At 35.6% G+C, this 21,717-nt stretch overlaps 2 protein-coding genes across 3 annotated transcripts in view; both read left to right on the top strand.

Moving 5' to 3' along the window:
- LOC127440265 (uncharacterized) overlaps positions 1-21,717 on the top strand; it is a 204,410-nt gene that overhangs the window by 72,061 nt on the left and 110,632 nt on the right. The window contains 1 exon segment of the mRNA XM_051696744.1: positions 14,422-14,691. Coding sequence (XP_051552704.1) covers positions 14,422-14,691 — 270 coding nt within the window.
- The window catches only part of LOC127447811 (uncharacterized), a 160,884-nt gene that overhangs the window by 115,219 nt on the left and 23,948 nt on the right, over positions 1-21,717 (top strand). The window contains exon 1 of one of the 2 annotated variants that reach the window (XM_051709882.1): positions 1,978-2,004. The exons of the other annotated variant lie outside the window; for it this stretch is intronic. The gene's annotated coding sequence lies outside the window, so the exon portion shown is untranslated. Of the gene's footprint in view, positions 1-1,977; positions 2,005-21,717 lie in introns of those variants that run through there. 2 annotated transcript variants of the gene reach the window in all.

The following is a 21,717-nucleotide window of genomic DNA, read 5'->3' as shown; positions in this document are numbered from 1 at the left end:
GACAAATGCAAGGATCCTTTTTGTGGACTTCAGTTTGGCTTTCAACACCATCATCCCAGCTATACTCCAGAATAAATTACACCAACTCTCTGTTCCCATGTCTATCTGTCAGTGGATTACCAGCTTTCTGATGGACAGGCAGCAGCTTGTGAGACAGGGGAAACTCACTTCCAGCACCTGTACAATCAGCACTGGTGCCCCCCAGGGATGTGTGCTCTCCCCACTACTCCTCTCCCTCTATACCAATGACTGCATCACCAAGGACCCCTCTGTCAAGCTCCTGAAGTTTGCAGATGACACCACTGTCATCAGCTTCATCCGAGATGACGATGAGTCTGCATACAGAAGGGAGGTTAAACAGCTGGCTGTCGGGTGCAGTCAAAACAACCTTGACTGTTTTTGTTTGTTTCTGCTGTTGTTCAGATTTGTATTTGTTCTGCTGATATTTTTACTGACCACAAATGAGAAATTATATGTTTAACAAAATGTTTATTTATTTGTATTTATTTATTTTGCATTTTTCGTTAAATGTTGATTTTTCACAATATGTAAATAATTTGGTTTGTAATTTGCAATAACAGTTGGGAAATTATGCAGCTATAATTTAACCCTATAACAGCACACACGAAAAAAAGAGTAATTGATAGCTCATTTTGGAACTATTGGTTACTGGCAAATATTAATGTCAAAACTTCATCAATAGTTTGTGCTTGAGGGTTCAAGAGTATGACCGCAGCCTCTGGAGATTAAATTTAAGCAATCACTGACACATTGTGGGGATTTTTTGTGCTTAAATATGTCATTATTGACATTATTCGTCCAGATTTTTATCCTCACTTCAATGCATAATTTATTATTTGATTATATTGTTTTACAACGAAAAAAATAACTTTATGGAAATGTGCAGCATTCACTGCATGTTCATTGCATATTGATATATTCTAGGAATGTCAGAAATATCTTTTCCAGTCTTTCCGCAGCTGGAAGCACCAACATTTCAAAATAAAAGTCCATTGTGTTTTTTTGGACTTGTTTATAGTTAAAAGTCCCTGTTATTCACCAAATCTTAATTATTTCTGGTTATTATGGGATTTTGGTTGCACAGTAACCATGTGCTATATGCAATAAATATGCAACATACATGTTATAAATCTATTTTAAAAACTCCCATTTATCGTTATCAGCATTTTCCACTGCAATCCTGTTATTGTGTGAAAACTACTGTGAATAAAGTTTGTTTGATTTTTACTTACTCTGATTGCATTTAAATCACTTTGTCATTTTGTTAATGTATTTATTTCATATTAGTTTTGTTTAATAAAAGAAATGAGCTCATAGTTGTGGTTTGACTTCTGCTCTGTTTCTCATCTGCAGCTTCAGTGTGGGAGGAACAAAAGATATTAATACATTTCTGCATCTTTGGTTGATATGTTCTAAATGCTACCACAAGCAGATTCACGTCAGTTTATTTGTACATCCCTCTTCTTAGAAATATGTGGTTTCAGCCAGTGTGTGATCAGTTCATTTATTTTCCCCTTCTTAGAAATCATTCTGTGTTCAGAAAGGCCTGAATGTTGCTCCTCTTCTCACTGTTATGGTTCAGCCCTCCTTTAGAGGAGAAATGAACAAGTTTGAATTCTTACTGTGAATCACAGACAGTCTGAATTTAATTCACTGCAGAGTCACTTGTGTGTCTGATTCAGTCGACATGATTTGCATGTGTGTGTTTAGTGTTCATGTTCAAGTCTTTGCTGAAATTAAAGAGGAACACAGCTTCAACAGCTTGAATGCACTAAAAGAGAAGATATATATATATATATATATTGTGTGTGTGTGTGTGTGTGTGTGTGTGTGTGTGTGTGTGCGCATTGGTTCCCCCCACCCTGTTTCTGAAGTGTGAAATGACGTTTGAACACAGGAAGTGTTTGGTTTAGACACACATCACTGTTAAAACAGTTCATTAATGTGACAGTATGGAGTCCAGTGTGCTGCCTCTTATACTCTGTGAGTATTTTATTATATTCTATATTATCTTCTGTTATTTCTGTGTGTGTGTTAGAAAATATATTCTGCTGAAGATAAAACAAATGATTGTGATGTGGGTGCTAGTGCTGCCCCTACCAAAGGTTTTACTAGTCGACTAGTAGAGGTTAGTTTAAGCCATTAGTCGACTAGTCGCACGTTTTTGATATTAATTTAATTAATTAAATATATATATATTGGGGGGCATCAGAAAATGGTTTGAGTTCCAGGGCTGAGAAAGAATGTAATAAGTAACATTGCTAACACTGTTTTACATTACAGAGAAATACTAAACTGTAATAATGAGTCTTTAAAATATACATTTTACAAGTGCACGCACCAAGCGAGCCGCAGCGACACCGGCAAAAGCGGTAATGAAACCAGCAAGAAGACTGTCTGAATATTTTGTTAATTTATAGAGAGAAATGCACATTAGGGTTGTGCCGACAGACTTTGATCTCGGGGATTAATGATGATCAGAGTGATTATTATTATTATTATTATTATTATTATTATTAGGCTATTATTATTATTATTTAGTCTATTATTATCAAATGAATACTTTATTATATAATTAAGAACAGATGACAGCCGTCTCTGCGCATGTCTGACACACTGTTTGTACGGAGGCTTGCAGTCTCGTGGAGCACGCGCCTGTTAAAGGTTCTTACTCTTTCTTTGTTTATCTTCTGATTTATTTTTTATTTTTATTTCTTTATTTATTTGGCAAGAATAGTGTGGTCTATGAGAATGCTGCAAATGACCTCACACATCTCAGCTCAGGAGGTGTTTTGAGTTCAGTTCACTTTATTTCTACAGAGCAGTTCATTGTGAACACAACTCTGCAGCCTATACATCTGTGATTAAAACATAAATAATACAAAAACACCTCAAACCATGATTTATATTTCAGTGATTATTATCATCATTATAATTATTATTTTTACATGTATAATTGTTTTTATGTCTTCATTTGTGTAAGTAATTTTCCGCCTGCATGTTTAGACGGAGACTTGCCCGACGGTAAATGGAAAGGTGGTTACTTATATATATATATATATATATATATATATATTATTCTTTTATCACTTCATTATTTTAATTGCTTTTTCGTTTCATTTGGAGTGCAATTTGAATTTAGAAATGTGTTTAAGTTTTTCGTTTTTTAAATAATTTAATTTTCAATTCAAAATCAGTAAAGCAAGAATATTCACGATCCCTCAGTCCGGGTGTTGCCGATGTAATTGGATATTGCGATATATACAATACCATTCAAAAGTTTAGGGTCACTTACTCATTCTTTATTTATTATTATTATTATTATTATTATTATTATTATTATTATTTTCACATTTTAGAATAATAGTAAAGTCATCACAACTATGGAATAATAGAAATGGAAATATGGGAATTATGTTGTGACTAAAATAAATCTAAACTATTTTATATTTTAGCATCTTCAAAGTAGTCACACTTTGACTAGATTTTGCAGAAATGTACTCTTGACATTTTCTCAACCAACTTCTTGAGGTATCACCCTGAGATGCTTTTTAAACAGTATTGAAGGAGTTCCCATCTATATGCTGGACACTTATTGGCTGTTTTCTCAATTCTTAAAAAACGTAACTATTTTTTTTTCTTTTTATATATATATATAAAATTTTAGTTCTGTTATTAAATAAATTAATATTTTGGCACAATTATATTTTTGTCTACAAAACTAATTTCAAACATTTAAGCATACACCTTCAGATCAAAAGATTTTTAAGATCATGAGAAACTTTTCAGTCAAGTGACCTCAAACTTTTGACCAGTAGTGTGTAAATATCGTGAAGGAGGAAACAAAACGAATTTATTCACACACAAGATGTATTTTCCCGGACAACGAAATACCCGACCGGTAGAGAATGCACGGATGAAATAGAGATGTTGCCATTCACAACTGTTGTAAAACCATCTTTCAAAAAGTTGAACAACACACATTAGTTCATATTCTCAACCTTCATTAAATACAAGCGATTAATTTGATTGTATTTTTGCCTTTTACAGTTTCATGAAGCGTTTCTGTTCTCAATTTTGAGCTTCTTTATTATTTGAAATGTATAACTTTGTGAATGTTTCTGTCATGATGGCTCTTTTATATAACATTGAATCCTCTCTTCAAAAATGTTGAATATATGGAGAACATCAAATAGGCTATACTACATATCAGGGAAATTTAACATGACTGATAAAAATATAACATGATTGTAATTTTACAACTGGGTCCGTCAGATAATTGTAGTGTAACATCTGAATGTAACAAGCACAAAACACTAAAAGAGCATTGGTCATTAGAATTTGATCTTTAGGGACAGTGTTTCCCACAGGATTTTGTGAGACTATGGGGGGTGGACCTCCGACCCTCTAGGGGGGTCCAGGGGGGCATGCTCCCCCATAAGAAAATGTTGTACATTTTAAAGTCAAAGTGCATTTTAAACTTAAAGCTGCAGTAGGCAACTTTGAAATAAATCTAATTGTGAGAAACAGCGCCCCCAATTCTTCCTCATATACATGATGCTCTTCACCCCCAGTCAGGGTTTAATTGACAGCTGTTCACAAACAGTCAAGGCCTGCCTTGCCAAAAGCGTTTGGCTAAAATTATCTGGATTGACACTACCCAACCCACAATTTTCACTCAGAGCTAGAGTCTGTGGTGCTAACTAATCTCTCACAGGGCCTCAATTAACTTAGACACCAAGTTTATATAGACTTTTTTTTTTTTTTTTTTTCAGTGAATAAATTCTACCTACTGTAGCTTTAACAATTTTGTGAAACAGTTTAATCAAACACATTGTATAGACCTGGGGTCGGGAACCTATGGCTCGCTCGCCAGGTGTCTCACCATTCACATGATCTTTAAAACTTTCTAGAGATAATTTTCATACAGAAAGTGTGGGTGCGATTGCAAAGCTTGAAGTCAATGACACTGTTTTGATTTCCTTCCGAATTTGTCGTACAGCCTACTCCTGGTGAACAAGGTTTGAAATGAACACTGGCCAAATGCGGATTTTTCATGTGAAGTATTTTGCTGATGTACCAGCCACTGTGGAAGGCAACCTTTAAGACTTCTCGTTGTGATATATTACAAGACATTAGACACAAAGACGCGCATTTGACGAAACGTGATTATTTTGAACAGAGGAAAGAAAAGCTGCCGATCTGATTTGATATATGTGCGCAGTTAGCTCTGCTGAGTGCAATGAAAGTGCTTCTCCAATACACACACCTGTATAGAGTTCTGGGCCTCGTTTCCAAATAACAATTGACCTTAGCTGTTAAGAGCATTTTCTACAAGTGATTTTATGAACCTTCGTTATTTTTTATGTGCACTCAGTGTGTGATATAGCACCTGCCAACCCGCAAAATGTGACGAGACTCAATCCAGTTCACGAGCTCCTCCAAATGTATTTCATGCGCGAGTAATTTTACTCATCTACCCACAACAGGTGGTTGACCTGTAAGACGTCTCGGAGTGACACATGATAAGAAATGCTGTTAGTCGAAAAGACGCGCTTGAAGAAACACACTTTATTATATTTTTAAGAACAGACAAAAGAAAAGCCGTCAATGCTCGTGTCTGATTCACTGTTTGTTCAGAAGCATCAAGAGGGACCCTGTCTCGTGGAGCAAGCGCAGAGAGTTTCATTCGACTGAAAACAGTTTGGAAGAATAATGTAATCTATGAGAATGATCTCCAATCATCTGTGAGGTACTGTGAACTTACACATTATGAACACAACTCTGCAGGTGCAGTAATATATACAGATATCTTTGTATTAAAGAAAGACGAAAGTGATTACATCATAAAGTAATGCAAGACACCTTCACCTTGAACCTAAAATTAAGTTCTATTTTATTTTCTTTAGGCAGCTTTAACTGTTAAAACACATTCGATAAGAACACATTTGGCAACATTTTTTGGAAACACAAGGGAATTTATTAGGCTTATTTATGATGATGATTATTATAATTATCTTTACATTTATAATTGTCTTTAGTTATTCATTTGTATGCTGTTAGTACTTTTTCACCTGTTGTGATACTTGCGTGATGGCAAATGGAGCGGCTGGAGACGGTAAATGTATGGATTTGGGGAGGTGGTTATATGTAAGATTTTTTTAATCACTTCGTTATTTTAATTGCTTTTTCGTTTCATTTATAGTGCAGTTTGAATTTAGAAATGTATTTAAGTTTTTCGTGTTTCAATAAATTTATGTTTAAAGCAAAATCAATAAATCTAAATATTCACGGACCTTGTTTTTTTTAATGATAATCGCATTTAAAATTTCGCGATATCCGATTATATGATCAATATAATCGGATATCGGGAAATTTTAAATGCGATTATCATTACAATATTGTTTACATATCGCCCAGCCCAAAAGGGAAGTAAAATTTTTCATGAACAACTGTAAAATGATGTAATTGTATGGAAACCTGCACAAACACGTGTACTCAATTCCATATTGCAACATGTTTCCTTTTCATTTTGGCATATTTGATGTCAACCAAAAATGTAAAAACTGGCTCCTTAATGAAAAAAGGTTCCCGACCCCTGGTATAGACAAATGGTGATGACAAATGATCTGTCTCTTCCTCATCTGGGGTTTGACGTCTCTTAAAATATTTGTGTATGCTCATTCTGAAAAGTAGGGTACAAACTAGAGATGTCAGTTTCAGCGTTTTATCTTTTAACGTTACCTCAGACTGCTAACGATAGCTAGCTAGTGAAGCTGTAAGCAGTGTGACGTCATGCCAATTAACCCAGTAACGCTAACGTTAATTTACGTTAATCATCATGATTCTAACTTCAGCAGTAATATTATCTGTTTGCTCTTGTACACTGATGATGATAAATTGTGTGTGGAGTAGTGTATAAATGCAGTGGATATATTTAATGTTAGTTAACGTTACTTACCTCAAAGATTTGTCGTCCTCCTCAACCAAAAATGGCATCTGATCTTTTCTTTTTTTATTTTTTAGCCATTATTAAACATATTAATGTTACTATTCCTTAAATGTATTAAGGGGGGCGGCAATCTAAAATCTGGCCTAGGGTGCCAACAAATTCTGGGCCGACCCTGGCAAGGACAGCAAATGTAAATATTAGGCTGTTTCATTTCAGTGGTTTTACATTATAATGATGGAATTGAATTTATCATTCATTATTAATTTAATCTGAACATTTTTGCAACATACAGTAGGTATTCTGTTTTGTGACACTAGTAAGCAGGTGCACCTCTGATGTCAGATCTGTTATTGAGTCCTGCAGACTGCTCTCATTTCTCACTTAATTTTGAGAGTGAAACGTACTCTGAATATAGACATATACATTGTACTGTAACGCCACTTGTCAACAAACCAAAACTCTTTGTTTCATCCTCACATGGCAGTTTTGGCTCAATGCAAACAGAACTTGATTCACTCCATCAGTGAATTCACTTCTAAATTCACCTGTGAGTCCTGCAGATGTGTGTTTGATGAGGTCACACACTGAATCTCCAACATCAGTCGACTGATGAATCCACATAGAAATGAGTGGAAAACTATCTTAAGAAGAAGAAAATTAAACACTTATTTGAACTACAATAAACTTTAGACATAAACACTTAGTTTCAGTTTTTAATTTGTATTGAATTGTGTTGAATTAATGGAAATGTTTTTTGTTTATTTTTTACTTTCAGTGCTGATGTCTAACAGCTACTCTAAACATACTTCAGGTAATGCATAATTCATAAATACATTAATTTATCTTTTTTCTTGACTTTTCAAAAAAAAATTTCAGTTTATGTTCCTTTCTAAAAAAATTCTAAACTTTGACAAATAATAGTTTGATAATGTCTGTATATATCCAAATGCATATCTTGTGATAAAATATAAAATTAGATTACAACAAGCCATCAGCCTATACAGTAGGTGTCTACAGTCATGTTGGGCCTCATGTATTCAGATAGAAGACAAAGGCAGGCCTAACACAGTCGTAAAACCTAACTCAGCCCCCACATACCAAGTCGTAAATCTTACTGATAAAAATCGCACCAAAATCAAACAAAGGGAGTCCAAAACAGACAACAAATCCCATGAAGCCTTGCTCACTAATGGATCGAACTCTCAACTCCTATTGGATGAGACACACAACAGAATGTCCCTCAACTATGACATCATAAGGAGTAGAAATACCTCTGAAATGCTTCCGGGATTTGCTTCCAGCAACTTTGCTTGCAGTGTGTAGATGCAGCTCATCGCTGCTCTCAGGTGCAGCTTCTTGGCACAAGGAAGTAACGTCCGACTTGAAACAATCTCCATCTCGCTGGACGAGTTGAGATTACTCTGTGTTCAACCGAACACTCTAACGGATCCGAAGGAGACCGCCGAGCAATCCGCATCTTCATCCGTTTGCCTGCAGAAGTGAAGAGATTAAAGATTTCTCTTCCATCTTCAATCAAGTCGACATTTCTGAGTTCTCCGCCAGCCCGCCGAGAATCAGCAGCCGTGCCCGCCGACAGAGTGAGGAAACGGCCTCCCGTCATCACCCGAGCCTCGAAGAACCAAGTCTGAGTTAAAGGACGGATGAACACACATTCTGCATCCTCATGCGATTCAAGTAAGAGGTTTACGTCTGGGCAGAGATAGAATATTATAGTGTGTTATTCTTGTGTTTCAAGGTTTTTGCTTGTACAGTTTACGGACCGCCATGTCCGCTCATTATTAATACTCAGGGTATTAATTATCACGAATTTGTTTTGCTGTATTGTGGTCCAACCAAATTGGACTGTTGTTCATTTTCGCCATCGCGGGTGAGACCGGCAAACCAAGTTTATCCATTAAAGAATCAAAGAACGCGGGACTTTTACAAGCCGTCCACCGCGTCTCTGAGCGCTAAACTAACAGCTGCTTTCTCTCCCACGATCGCAAAATCGGCTTTGGGGCCGTCACTTTATTCTCTCTCTCGTACTAACCACACACACACACACACACACCCTCATATGTTATAGGATTATTTTATTTCCATATCTAATCATATCACTGTTTAGTTTGTAGTTGTAAGTCAGAAGTTTATTGACTGCATTGTATTAATTGATATTACTGCATAAATAAACTTTGTTTATATTACAAAGAGAAGTGTTTTGGTTTGTTTTGCATATGTCTGTGTCATGCTGACGGGATGTCAGTGCTCGGATTCAAGCCTTCATTCATTGTATTTTTTTCCCGAAAATAGATATTCTTCGGATGTTGATTTTCCTAAGAAAACAATCTAATATTGAGACTGTTATACTATCTGGTTATTAGTCCCTGATTCCAGGGTGGTGCCCCGTCAATGTTAATCCTTATTATTCTATTGATTTTTGATAATTGATAATTATCTTTGATTGAATTTGAAGGATCAATAAGCTAGTGTTAATTTTAATTAATATTTCATCAGTTAACAATTAACGATTATCTTTGATAATTGTTGATTTAAAGGATTAAAAAAAGCTAACATTGATTCTCATCAATGTTGTATTGATTTTAATAATTAATAATTGTCTTTGATAATTATTAATTATTGCTAATAAACAAACCCGCTCCTAAACGTAGCACACTACATTTACTGGAGTCCCATATGAGGTTTTAATGAGTTAGATTCAATTAATTAATTTAAATATTAATATCTAAAGAAATAATTACCAATTATTTCTGATAGTAACGCTGATCTAAACAACCAGTAAAGCCCTACAGTCATCTTCTGTCTGTTACTGGCATGACATGGTTTTCAAGTCATGTTATTTATATTTTGTTCACCAGATGGCAACAGTATGTCACATTATCCTAGTTTCCATCCACTTTTCACGCTGTTTTGTTATCGACAAAGTGAAAATGCGTTAAAAAAAATTGCGTCTTCTGCCTGTTTCCATTCAAATGGCCTTTTATCGATACAAATGGTGTGCGTGATGACGTCATGCCTAAAAAAAAACACTGTCGCATAAATTTAGGTTTATTGCAAAATAAATCTGCCCTTAAGCCGTTTCCATACAGAAATGTGTTTATCGCTAATTCGCCTCCCAGATGTCTCTAATTTTTTTTTCTTCCGAAGTTTTGGTAAAATGGGGAGATTATTGAGACAGTTCATTGAAATTAGCCAGCTTACTGTCATTTTAATGAATAAATGCAATCAGAAGATGAGGAATTGCAATCAAAAGGGAGCTGTTGCACTTCTGATAGGACTGTAATATTGGTCCTGATGTTGCGCCTATCGCAGGTTGCTTCCGGTTCCGACCCGAAAGCGAATCGTCATGGCCCTGTTCAAGCTGGCAACCTGCACCAAGTAGTGGGGGAATCTTTCGGACTTAGTATAAGGAGCATCCATTTGATGTGTATATGCTGTGCACAGCTATTAAAGAAGAAAATTGATGCGGTGTAATATCAGGGTTTACATATATGATACATTCCTGATATTCAATAGTCTGTTTTGAACAATCATCTAAAGTATCACTAACACAATTAGTGTCATAATGCAATTTACATGTTCTGAAGAAGCTCAGCAAATGCGATCAGAGGTAAAGAGGGTTAGATTTAACATATTTAAATGTTTTAAAATGTTCAAAAGTTGGTTTTCTGGAAGTGAACTCATTGGACAAATAGTTCTGATAGTTTATAGTCTTGAAAAAAAAAAAGTGTAGAACATCCTGATAATGTAATTCAGCTGACTTTTCTCATCTATAGAACAGGGTAAGGCTAATTTAAGTTTGTGTAAAGAAAAAGCGTATATAAGTCTAAAAATATATATTTTTTCATTTGGTAATTTATTTAATTTCATACAGGGAATTTTGCTGGTATTTTTTCAAAAGTATAAACTATAATTTTAAAGAATTGGGCTCTTAGTGTTCCAAAAAGCACACTGAAGCTTTTCTCCTAGTATGTTTCTTTAATTAGAGGCAGGATTAATGCTGATATCTGATTGAGCAAGTTAAACTCACGTGACACAGTCAGGCAACTGGCCTTTTTCACTGTGAAAAGCCCTTTAAGGTGCGGCCGTGATGTTCAAGTGTTTGAGGCATCCTCCACATCCATAACAGTTGGCGCCGGATCTACAGCTGCCTGTAACGTAGCTTGGCAATGACAGGCAGACAAAGACCATGATGATAATGTGAAGAACCCAAGTGCAGTTTATTCACATCAGTGATAATCAAAAACGTGAGCAAGAACAAAACATAAACTGGACTTGGACTTGGACTTGGACTTGGACTTGGACTTGGACTTGGACTTGGACTTGGACTTGGACTTGGACTTGGACTTGGACCAACAATACACCAACAATACCTGACGAAGGACCATGGCAAACATGAGGGTTTAAATATATGGACAAGACATAACAAGACAACCAATGAACAGACAGAACAATAAACAAGATAACAAGACTAATAAACTTAAACCAATGACAAACTAGAACTGATAATGAGTTAACAAGGCAATAAACCAATGAAAACAAGACACATGAACATGGAGGGTAACAGGATATCACATGACCAGGAAACACATGACTATAAAACAGGAACTAGACTACCAAAATAAAAGACATGAACACATTAAACGTGACACTGCCATTCAAGATTTTTATGTGTGATTTGATTTGACGGGAGTCACAAGACTCTCCCTAGCCAATCATGTTGACAGATAAAAATAAAATCAGGACAGGGAAGTAGTGAACACAGACGGTGGGAAAATAGCCCATTAAAGTACAGTTACAGCACTTAAAATGTACTCAAGTAAAAGTATACAATTTTTAAACTACTGAAAAAAGTACAATTCCTGGGAAAAACTACTTAATTACAGTAACGTATTTGTAATTCGTTAGTTTACACCCCTGCTCTCTACAAATGTTCTCAGAGATTGATCCTGAGTTCATGATTAACTCTGAAACTTGTGCACATGAATGAGTGACGTTTGCCACAAACAGCCAATGGGTGAAGCTTGGAGAGAGTCAGCGCGATTTACATCTCAAAATTCAGTGTGATTTATGAAAATCTGAAGAATATATTTATAGAACAAGAAGAAACACCGCTGCTGCAGTGAAAGTAAAATAAAATGAATATGTAATTGAATTTATATAGACTCACAATAAGAACATACAGGCTAATTAATTTTAAAATCATAAAAATCCATATATCCATTCAGGTGAAGAGACTCGTCACACAATAAATGTTTTAAAGTGAGAATCTGCAAAAAAAAAAAAAAAAAATGTTTTCATGGCATCATGCACTGCATACAGGTTCAGTATGTAAAGAATCAAAATCAAATCAAATCAAATCACTTTATCGTCACACAGCCATATACACAAGTGCAATGGTGTGTGAAATTCTTGGGTGCAGTTCCAGTCAACATAGCAGTCGTAACAGTGATGAGACATATACCAATTTACAATAACATCAGATTGACACAACACAATTTAAACGTCTGTTATACACATAATTACACACAACACAACATACAAATAATAACATACACTGTACAGTATACAATACGCTGTTTTTTTTTTTGTTTTTTTTTTTTTTTTTACTATATAGATACACATTATTCAATAAAAATTAAAAATTAATATATATATATATATATATAAAAAAAAGTATATATATATATATAGAATGTACAGTATTGTACTGTATTGACATTCAGGCTGTCGGTTGATAGTCAGTTGTTGAGAGAGACATAATATAATAACAGTAATATAATTTATGACAGTCCGGTGTGAGATAAAAGAGTAATAAAGTGCAGGGCTGATGTATTTTGATCATGAGAGATCAAGAGTTCAGAAGTCTGATTGCTTGGGGGAAGAAGCTATCATGGAGTCGGCTGGTGCGGGTCCTGATGCTGCGATATTGCCTACCTGATGGTAGCAGTGAGAACAGCCCATGGCTCGGGTGGCTGGAGTCTCTGATGATCCTCCGAGCTTTTTTCACACACCGCCTTGTATATATTTCCTGGAGGGAGGGAAGCTCACCTCCGATGATGTGTTTGGTAGTTTGCACCACCCTTTGCAGTGCTTTGCGGTTGTGGGTGGTGCTATTGCCGTACCAGGCGGAGATGCAGCCAGTCAGGATGCTCTCCACATTGCAGGTGTAGAACTGTGTGAGGATGTGGCGGTTCATTCCAAACTTCCTCAGCCGTCTCAGGAAGAAGAGGCGTTGATGAGCCTTCTTCACAACGACTTCAGTGTGGACGGACCATGTGAGTTCCTCAGTGATGTGGACACCCAGGAACTTGAAGCTGCTGACTCTCTCCACTGGTGCTCCATTGATGGTGATGGGACTGTGTTCTCTGTCTTTTCTTCTGAAGTCCACCACAAGCTCTTTTGTCTTACTGACGTTGAGGGAGAGGTTGTGCTCCTGACACCAGTGTGTCAGAGTGTGCACCTCCTCTCTGTAGGCTGTTTCATCATTGTCAGTGATCAGACCTACCACCTTCGTGTCATCAGCAAACTTAATGATGGCATTGGAGCTATGTGTTGCCACACAGTCATGTGTGTACAGGGAATACAGGAGTGGGCTGAGAACACAGCCCTGTGGGGCTCCAGTGTTGAGGGTCAATGATGAGGAGATGTTGCTGCCTATTCTAACCACCTGGTGTCTGCTTGACAGGAAGTCCAGGATCCAGCTGCACAGCGAATAAATGTTTGACCCAGCATTGGTTAAAAATGAGTACACTGATGGGTTAAAATGAACCCAAATGGGTTGGAAATGAGCCCAGAAATCTTGGTCATTAAAACCACTTTAACAAACACACACAATGATTATAGTAACACAGGCTACAGTAATAATAAAATGGTAAATATTTATTGACGAGAACACCCTGAAATGTATACAATATGCACAACTAAAAACAGTTTTCAGTGTGTGTGCACGAGTTTGTGCAAATTAAGTGCAATTACAAGCCATTCAACCTTTCTAATATAACACAATACAAGCTGCAACAAGCACAGGAAAACACAGTCAAAATAATCCATTTTTTGTAGTCATAATAAAATATTTATTCTTAAAAAAACAAAAATTATAACCGTTTTTTGCCCTTGACCCTGTCTCTGCACTGACAAAACTCAATCAACTTACAATAAAAAAATTAAAAAAAAATGCTTAAGATGAAAACAGGGACCAGTTACAATTAACCATCTGTGTCTTCACGATTTTAATCCTGAAGAAAAAACATTAAAACATTTTAAAAATACATCTTTCCCCCTTAACCCCGCCACTGTCAAAACTCAATACATTTGAAATAAAACAAAGCTATCAGAAGTTGTGATCAAAGTAGTGATGTGTGATCAAAGTCAGAATAATTTCATTTTTATTTATTTGTTTTCATCACATGCACCACAATCTGTAAAAGAGAGACCAAAACCTGAAGTGACTGTAAATCCAGATCATCATGTGTTCAGAGGAGAGACAGTCACTCTCACATGTGACATACAGAGAGAAACACACACTGAGTGGAGATACAGCTGGTTTAAAGATGGTTTAGTCAATCCAGTCAGCACTGAGAGAGTGTACAGAATCACATCTGACAAATCTCACAGTGGTAAATACAGATGTAGAGGAGAGAGGAAACAAGACTCACAGAGATCAGACATCAGTGATGCTGTTACACTGACTGTATCAGGTGAGTGTTCACATTCAACTCTGTAGATAAACTCTGTTAAATAAATAAACTCTGTTAAATAAATAAACTCTGTTGATTACAAACTTTGGATTCTTTATTGAATATACAGTCACTCTCACATGTGACATTGATGAAACTGAGACATGATCTCAACATTTCTGTCATATGTGTGACTGGTCAAATCACTATAATCTTCATTTAAACTTTCTTTATATAACTATAAATGAAGACAGTTAATATAAAATGAATTGTATTGATAAAAAGAGAAATAAGAAAAACTAACAGCAGTTACTGCCATATAATCTGTAAATAATCTATAAATCAAACAATGTGTTATTTTTGTGCCTATTTTCATGCATTTCAATTCCAAAACTAATTTCCATCAAACTGAATTGTGTAATAATAATAATAATAATAATAATAACAATAAAATAAAACAGGAATATATATTAGTTTTATTAATAGTTTGTTAAAGATTAGTTTATTATATTTGATGAAAATTTATTGTGAAATTGAAATGTGTAAATCTTAAAAATAGTATAAAGTATTTTATTTTATTTTATTTATTTATTTATTGAGTGATATGAGCAGAAAGAGAGTGTGTATTAAACTGTAGATGCTTGCAGGTGTGTGTTGTGTAAAGTGAGAGTTGTGTGTTTGTTTCTGGTTCTTACAGAGAGAAAACCTGTTCTGACTGTAAATCCTAAAACATCACAGATATTCAGAGGAGAGACTGTCACTCTCACATGTGACGTACAGGGGACAGAAGTGACAGACTGGACATACAGATGGTTTTGTGATGGTGTTTATGTTCAAGACTTTAATAAGAAAGAGATCAAGATTACTGCAGTATACAGCCGTAAATGCAGGTGTTACGCTATCAGAACATCTACACAATTCAACACTTACTGGAGTAATGAAGTGTCATTTACTGTCATCGGTGAGTGATCATCTGTTATATTATAATCATATGCATCAGTCAGCAGATACACAGTTTTCCTGAGCAACTACTGGGCGACACCATGATGATTATAATTGCCTGTTTTGTGTTTCTGGTCTCGAGACACAATGTAAAAACTACCGAAACGAGCGATTCAGATGGAGAACAACAAACATTTAAGTGTTATTTGGAGTAAAAATTACTTTCAGGCTCAACTTGTGAAGTTGTTGTCTGTCATAACAACTCAAATTAGTGAATGATATCAACATAACAAACCTCGGACCATCGCTTCATGACATCTACATACTCAGATGAAGCACTGTCAAAAAAACAACAAACGTTCATCTCGACGGGGCGGTTCCAGAGTCAGTGAACATCCGGGGTTTATCCCACAGACATCCATGTGTGCATCATAATACACGAGATACACTTTAAAATATGTTTAAAAGTTACATCGGCAAAGAGTCCATTTTTAAATGAAGTAAAAGTCTTTCAATATTGTTTGTTAATGAATATAAAACATAAAAAGTATGTCTGAGCATAAAATGAGTTGGATTGAAAACATTTCAGATCTACAGACTGCTTTATTCCACCACTGTAGACAATCATCCACAATCCTCCTTAATAATAATGATCTATGCTATTATCATTTTTAATCAAACTTATTGAATATGTTTAAAACATTTCTTGTTGCAAGAAATACCAAAAAGCATCCCCCTTGTAAAACCAGCATCCCCCCTTACCATCCCCTTTAGATCAGTTGTGTCCTGTATTACTCAGAACTAATTATGAAAATAAAAGATTTAATATTTAATTTTAATGTGTTTGATAAATATCAGACTTTAAATAAGGGCGATTAGCCGGTCAGAATTAGATTTCAACATGTGTGAGGTTGCCAGATGTCTATCGGTGAAATCCCCCAATCAGATCTGGACACTTGTACAGTTTGGATATCTGCTGTCAGAGTGACGCTTTAGTCCCGCAATCTGGCAACCTTGAGTGCGCGAGCTCTCTCTCTCCACTGTGATAAAAGACACCGGTTTTCTGAAAACACTGGCAGATATGTTTGATTTGTTCTTCCTAGTGTTCACATGAAACTTAATTAAATCAATTGTTTTAAAATATGATTGATATTTTAAAATGCTTTTGTGCACCAAATCAAAATCTTTGTGTGTAACCAACATGTAGGTAGACATTTAGTTGTTTATGTTGAGTATAAAACTATAAACCCAGTAAAATAGTGTTTTGTCAGTATTTAGTTTAGTGAGATAAACATTGGTACTGAGACTGTTTAGTAGAGACGGGTCACTTCTATTAAAATGAACGGGAGAAACTGGAACGGCCAGCAGTCAACGGATGTAGAAAGAAAGATGTTTAAAAAAACATGGGATATTTATTTTGATGTGTTTATGAAAAGGCACATTTTATTCATGTGGTGTAACACTGAGTATATACTTCATATTTTTGACTCAAGAAAACTTTTTGTAAATGAATGAATAAGTTGTTTATACTCTCATGTATTCAAGGTGCAAAGAAAGTATTATAATACTTTTTATTTAATGGTTACACCACATGACAATTTGAAAGTTTGATTTTTATTATTTATTTATTTATTTATTTTAGTAAATGTTATTAAAGTTTTTCAGAAATGTATGAAATCAAATTGGACAAAGATTACATTTCTGAGAATACGACATAAGTGTTTTAAACTAGATTTTTAAAAGGTTTCTCATTTTAATTTTGGGTGTAATTTGTCAATGACTTTGACTACACAATCCCCCTTAAAAACAATTACAAATGGACCACTGATTATAATTAAACACGGAGAAAAGTCTTGCACACACAACACTATACATCCAGATCAGATCAAGTGAAAGACTGTTATAGACAATGAGAACCACATGAAGATATCACGACAACTGAGAGTTCATATAATCAGTGTGTGTGTGTGTGTGTGTGTGTGTGTGTGTGTGTGTGTGTGAGAGAGAGAGAGAGAGCGAGAGAGTGTGTGTGTGTGTGTGTGTGAGAGAGAGTGTGAGTGTGTGTATCAGTGTGTGTGTGAGAGAGAGAGAGTGTGTGTGTGTGTGTGTGTGTGTATGTGAGAGAGAGAGAGAGAGTGTGTGTGTGTGTGTGTGTGAGAGAGAGAGAGAGAGTGTGTGTGTGTTTGTGAGAGAGAGAGAGTGTGTGTGTATGTGAGAGAGAGAGTGTGTGTGTGTTTGTGTGTTTGTGTGTCTGTGTGTGTGTGTGTGTGGGTGTTTGTGTGTGTGTTTTGGAAAGACTGTTGCTGTGCGAGGACTAGTCAGAAACTTCACTAGGTTTTCTTCCTCAGAGAAACAATTTGTTTTTTTTTAAATATCACAATAGTGAAAATAATATAATGATGAAATGTATAGTTGTCTCTTACAGTTTCAAGGCTGTTAAGGGACAAATCGTTAGCCTCATTTGACAGTGCAATTAATAAGTAGTAGTTACACATACATGAAGCAGAATACATCTTGCTGTTGAAGTGCTGATGTTGACTGAGACTGTTTTACTTCTTTTTTTAAAATGTCCATTTCAATATTCTAATAAATCTCCTCATCAAGACAAGTGCACACCTACACAACATTTGTCTCTAAAGCATCGAGGTAATTACATCCAAAAGTTACAATCTCATGGGCTGATCATAATTAACTTCTTATCAGTGATTGGCCAGTTTACATGTCAATCAATACTTCTTGTCAAGAGTGAATGAAGACACTGTTTGATGTGCAGCGAGGAGAATAGCGGTTCTGATAAGGATTATTTTTTACTGTGTGCATGAAAACTCTGTGATTAATACATGTTTTTAGGTTATAAAATTATTCGGGGCTTTTGCTGAAACATCCGGGGCTTAAGCCTTTATCTCGACTCTGTTAACTATCGGCACTTTAAAGACACATGTTTTTGAAAATGTTTACAAATGTAATACTTTAAACATCACATTACCCGTTAAGAATATACACCGATGTGAGTGAAAACACTGGAGACGGAAATTAAAAACAGACGAATCGTGAAACACTTCTGCGTTCAGGAAAAAGGTGGATATGTGTGTTGTTGTACTTATTACATTTATTTGAATGGATTCAAATCTTCAGGATCTTCATATTAACTGATTACAGTCTAATTCTTGTATTATTGTAAAATAGATGAATATTTACTTGTGTTTTATACAGAGAGACCAAAACCTGTAGTGACTGTAAATCCAGATCATCATGTGTTCAGAGGAGAGACAGTCACTCTCACATGTGACATACAGAGAGAAACACACACTGAGTGGAGATACAGCTGGTTTAAAGATGGTTTAGTCAATCCAGTCAGCACTGAGAGAGTGTACAGAATCACATCTGACAAATCTCACAGTGGTAAATACAGATGTAGAGGAGAGAGGAAACAAGAATATATAATCCTAGACATTTTTTAAAATTATGAATGTAGTTGTATAATGTATCTTGGATGGGCCAAGTTTTCACCCCCAGAGAAGTGGGACATTCAAAAAGTTCTTTCACATTTTCAGAAATCAGAATTCATAAATGTTTGAACTATCTTATAAATATACTGTATGTTTGAAGTCAAAGAATAATCTCTAATATCCTTGGTTAGGTCACTGTTTAGATGTATTTAGCTCAAACATTCACAATAGCCCTATTCAGACGGGACTCGTTTTCCCTGAGGAGGTCAGAGAAATTTGTATTTCACAGATGTACTTTGTGATTTTAATCCCGTCTGAATCTGATAAATTTGTGTTTTTCTCACACAACCTCTGTAAAAATTTCAGAGCAAATTACCTTCTGTTTTTCGGCTAACTCAAGCATCCTCTAAGAAATCAAATCCTGTTCGAATGGAAAAATAAGAAAATAAAATTATAAAAGAGAGCCAAATCATGGAAACTGCTCAGACTGTAATATCAGTGTCAGATAAGATACTCATGGTAATTCATCCGCTCAATTACGTAATGTTATAATTATATAATTCACAGATGAGTATTGTTTATTTCAGTCAGTTTATTATAAGCAGCCACTTCTATAAACTCATGTGCAAACTAATCCCATCCTAATAGTGCTAATGTCTGACGTCCAAATAATTTCTCCTCACACTCTAAAAAATGCTGGGTTGAGCCTGTTTGGTCATTCATGTGTTATTTTCTCAGTGTTGAGTAGTTTTTGTGTAACCCAACTGCTGGATCATTCTTGATTCAAAACTCAAAGCTGAAATCCTGACCAGATCTTGATCAACATGATCACTCCTATCCTGGAGTCTTTGCACTGGCTCCTTGTCAGTTTTCATGTAGATTTTTCACCTATAAGTTTCTACAGGGATTTATCTTGCAGTATTTGTTTGAACTTCATTTCAGCTCAACATCCCTCAGTGTCTCTGATCATCAGTCCCAGCAGAAGTCAACACTTCTCATCTCACTCTCTCTCTCTGAACTGTGAGGATCACAATAACTCTACTGGATGGACAGTGAGAAGATACACAGACAGTGAGAGAATGAAAGATTGTTCATCTACAGGATCTACATGTAAAATCAGCTCCCTTAAAACATCTGACACTGGAGTGTACTGGTGTCAGTCTCAGTCTGGAGAAAATAGTCAACAAATTAACATCACAGTACATGGTGAGTTGTATGACACTCAAAACCAGGTAAAATATCATGATATTTAGTTTTATTGATTTATTTTTAAGGCTAAAGACAGAAGTACTTTTTAAAATGCATTTACATTAAAGTGACATATACTTGTAAAAACTACAGATAAACTACAATAAGAGTTGTAGATTGTGCTGTCATGCTGAAAGTGTATTTTCAAGAGTTTTTGTTGTTTATTTGTACACTGAATATCAAAGTTCAGTAATAAATGATAGAAAGTGCACATTTTGCCCTCCACATCTCAGCTTAAAAAGATAGTTCACCCAATATCAAACATTCTGTCCCAATTTACTCACTGTCTAAATCTCTATTCTAGACCAGTATGATTTTCTTTCTTATGTGCATAAAAGGAGATATTTTAATGAATATCACGATCCATCTTTCTCAATACAATGGCAGTGGATGGTGACTTACGTTCAAAGCTTTAAAAATACCCAAAAGTATCTATAAAGTAGTCCATGTGACTGATGTGTCATATTCCAAGACTTGTGAAGGCATACGACAGATCTTGGTGAGAAACAACCAGAAATTGAAGTCATTTGTTTTTAGAAAAAACAAGAGAAGCTCATTCACAGGGACTCGTGCGTTAACACAAGAGTTTGCATTGTTGTTGACACTAAAACCTACTGTATGACATCAGAACACTTGGAGGCGTGAGTCGCATGGACTACTTTTATAATACTTTTGGGTCCTTTTGTAAGCTTTAAAATGAGGCACTATCCACTGTCAATAGTGTTGAGAAGATGAGCTGAGATATTAATTAAAACATCTCCTTTTGTAGTCGCCCCAGATAGCACACATACTGTACGTCTCTGAGACGTCTGTTTCTGAGTGTTTCATCTGGAAATCATCACATCCTAATTATATATTATCTGCTGAATGTCTTATTGACATCTGAGAGATATGTCTTATACACGTATTGCAGATGAGCAAACAACGTAAACAAAAAATATATCTTCCAGATGTAAACACACACATCAAATAGACATCTGGGTGATGTACGTGTGCTGTCAGGGACATATGATAAAAAGTCATACAGGTTTGGAGCAACATAAAGGTGAGTGTATTATGACAGAATTTAATTTTAGGGTGAACTATTCCTTTAAGAGTTCATGTATGTATTTATGTGTTTCAAGATTTGGCTCTGTAGTCTATGTACAGCATGATGTCATATTCCTGCTGTTTGTCCACTTCCTCTGTTGTGTAGATGGTGATGTGATTCTGGAGAGTCCTGTTCATCCTGTGATTGAGGGAGATACTCTGACTCTACACTGTTTACATCGATCTACAAACTCCTCAATCCTCACAGCTGATTTCTATAAAGATGGATCACTCCTCCAGAATCAGACGACAGGAGAGATGAGCATCCCTACTGTCTCAAAGTCACATGAGGGTTTCTACTCCTGTAAACACGGAGAGA

Source organism: Myxocyprinus asiaticus, chromosome 1 (genome assembly GCF_019703515.2).
Source record: "Myxocyprinus asiaticus isolate MX2 ecotype Aquarium Trade chromosome 1, UBuf_Myxa_2, whole genome shotgun sequence".
NCBI classification, from domain to species: Eukaryota; Metazoa; Chordata; class Actinopteri; order Cypriniformes; family Catostomidae; genus Myxocyprinus; species Myxocyprinus asiaticus.
Note: the sequence above shows the minus strand (reverse complement) of the source record. Positions and strands in the feature narration are given on the sequence as shown.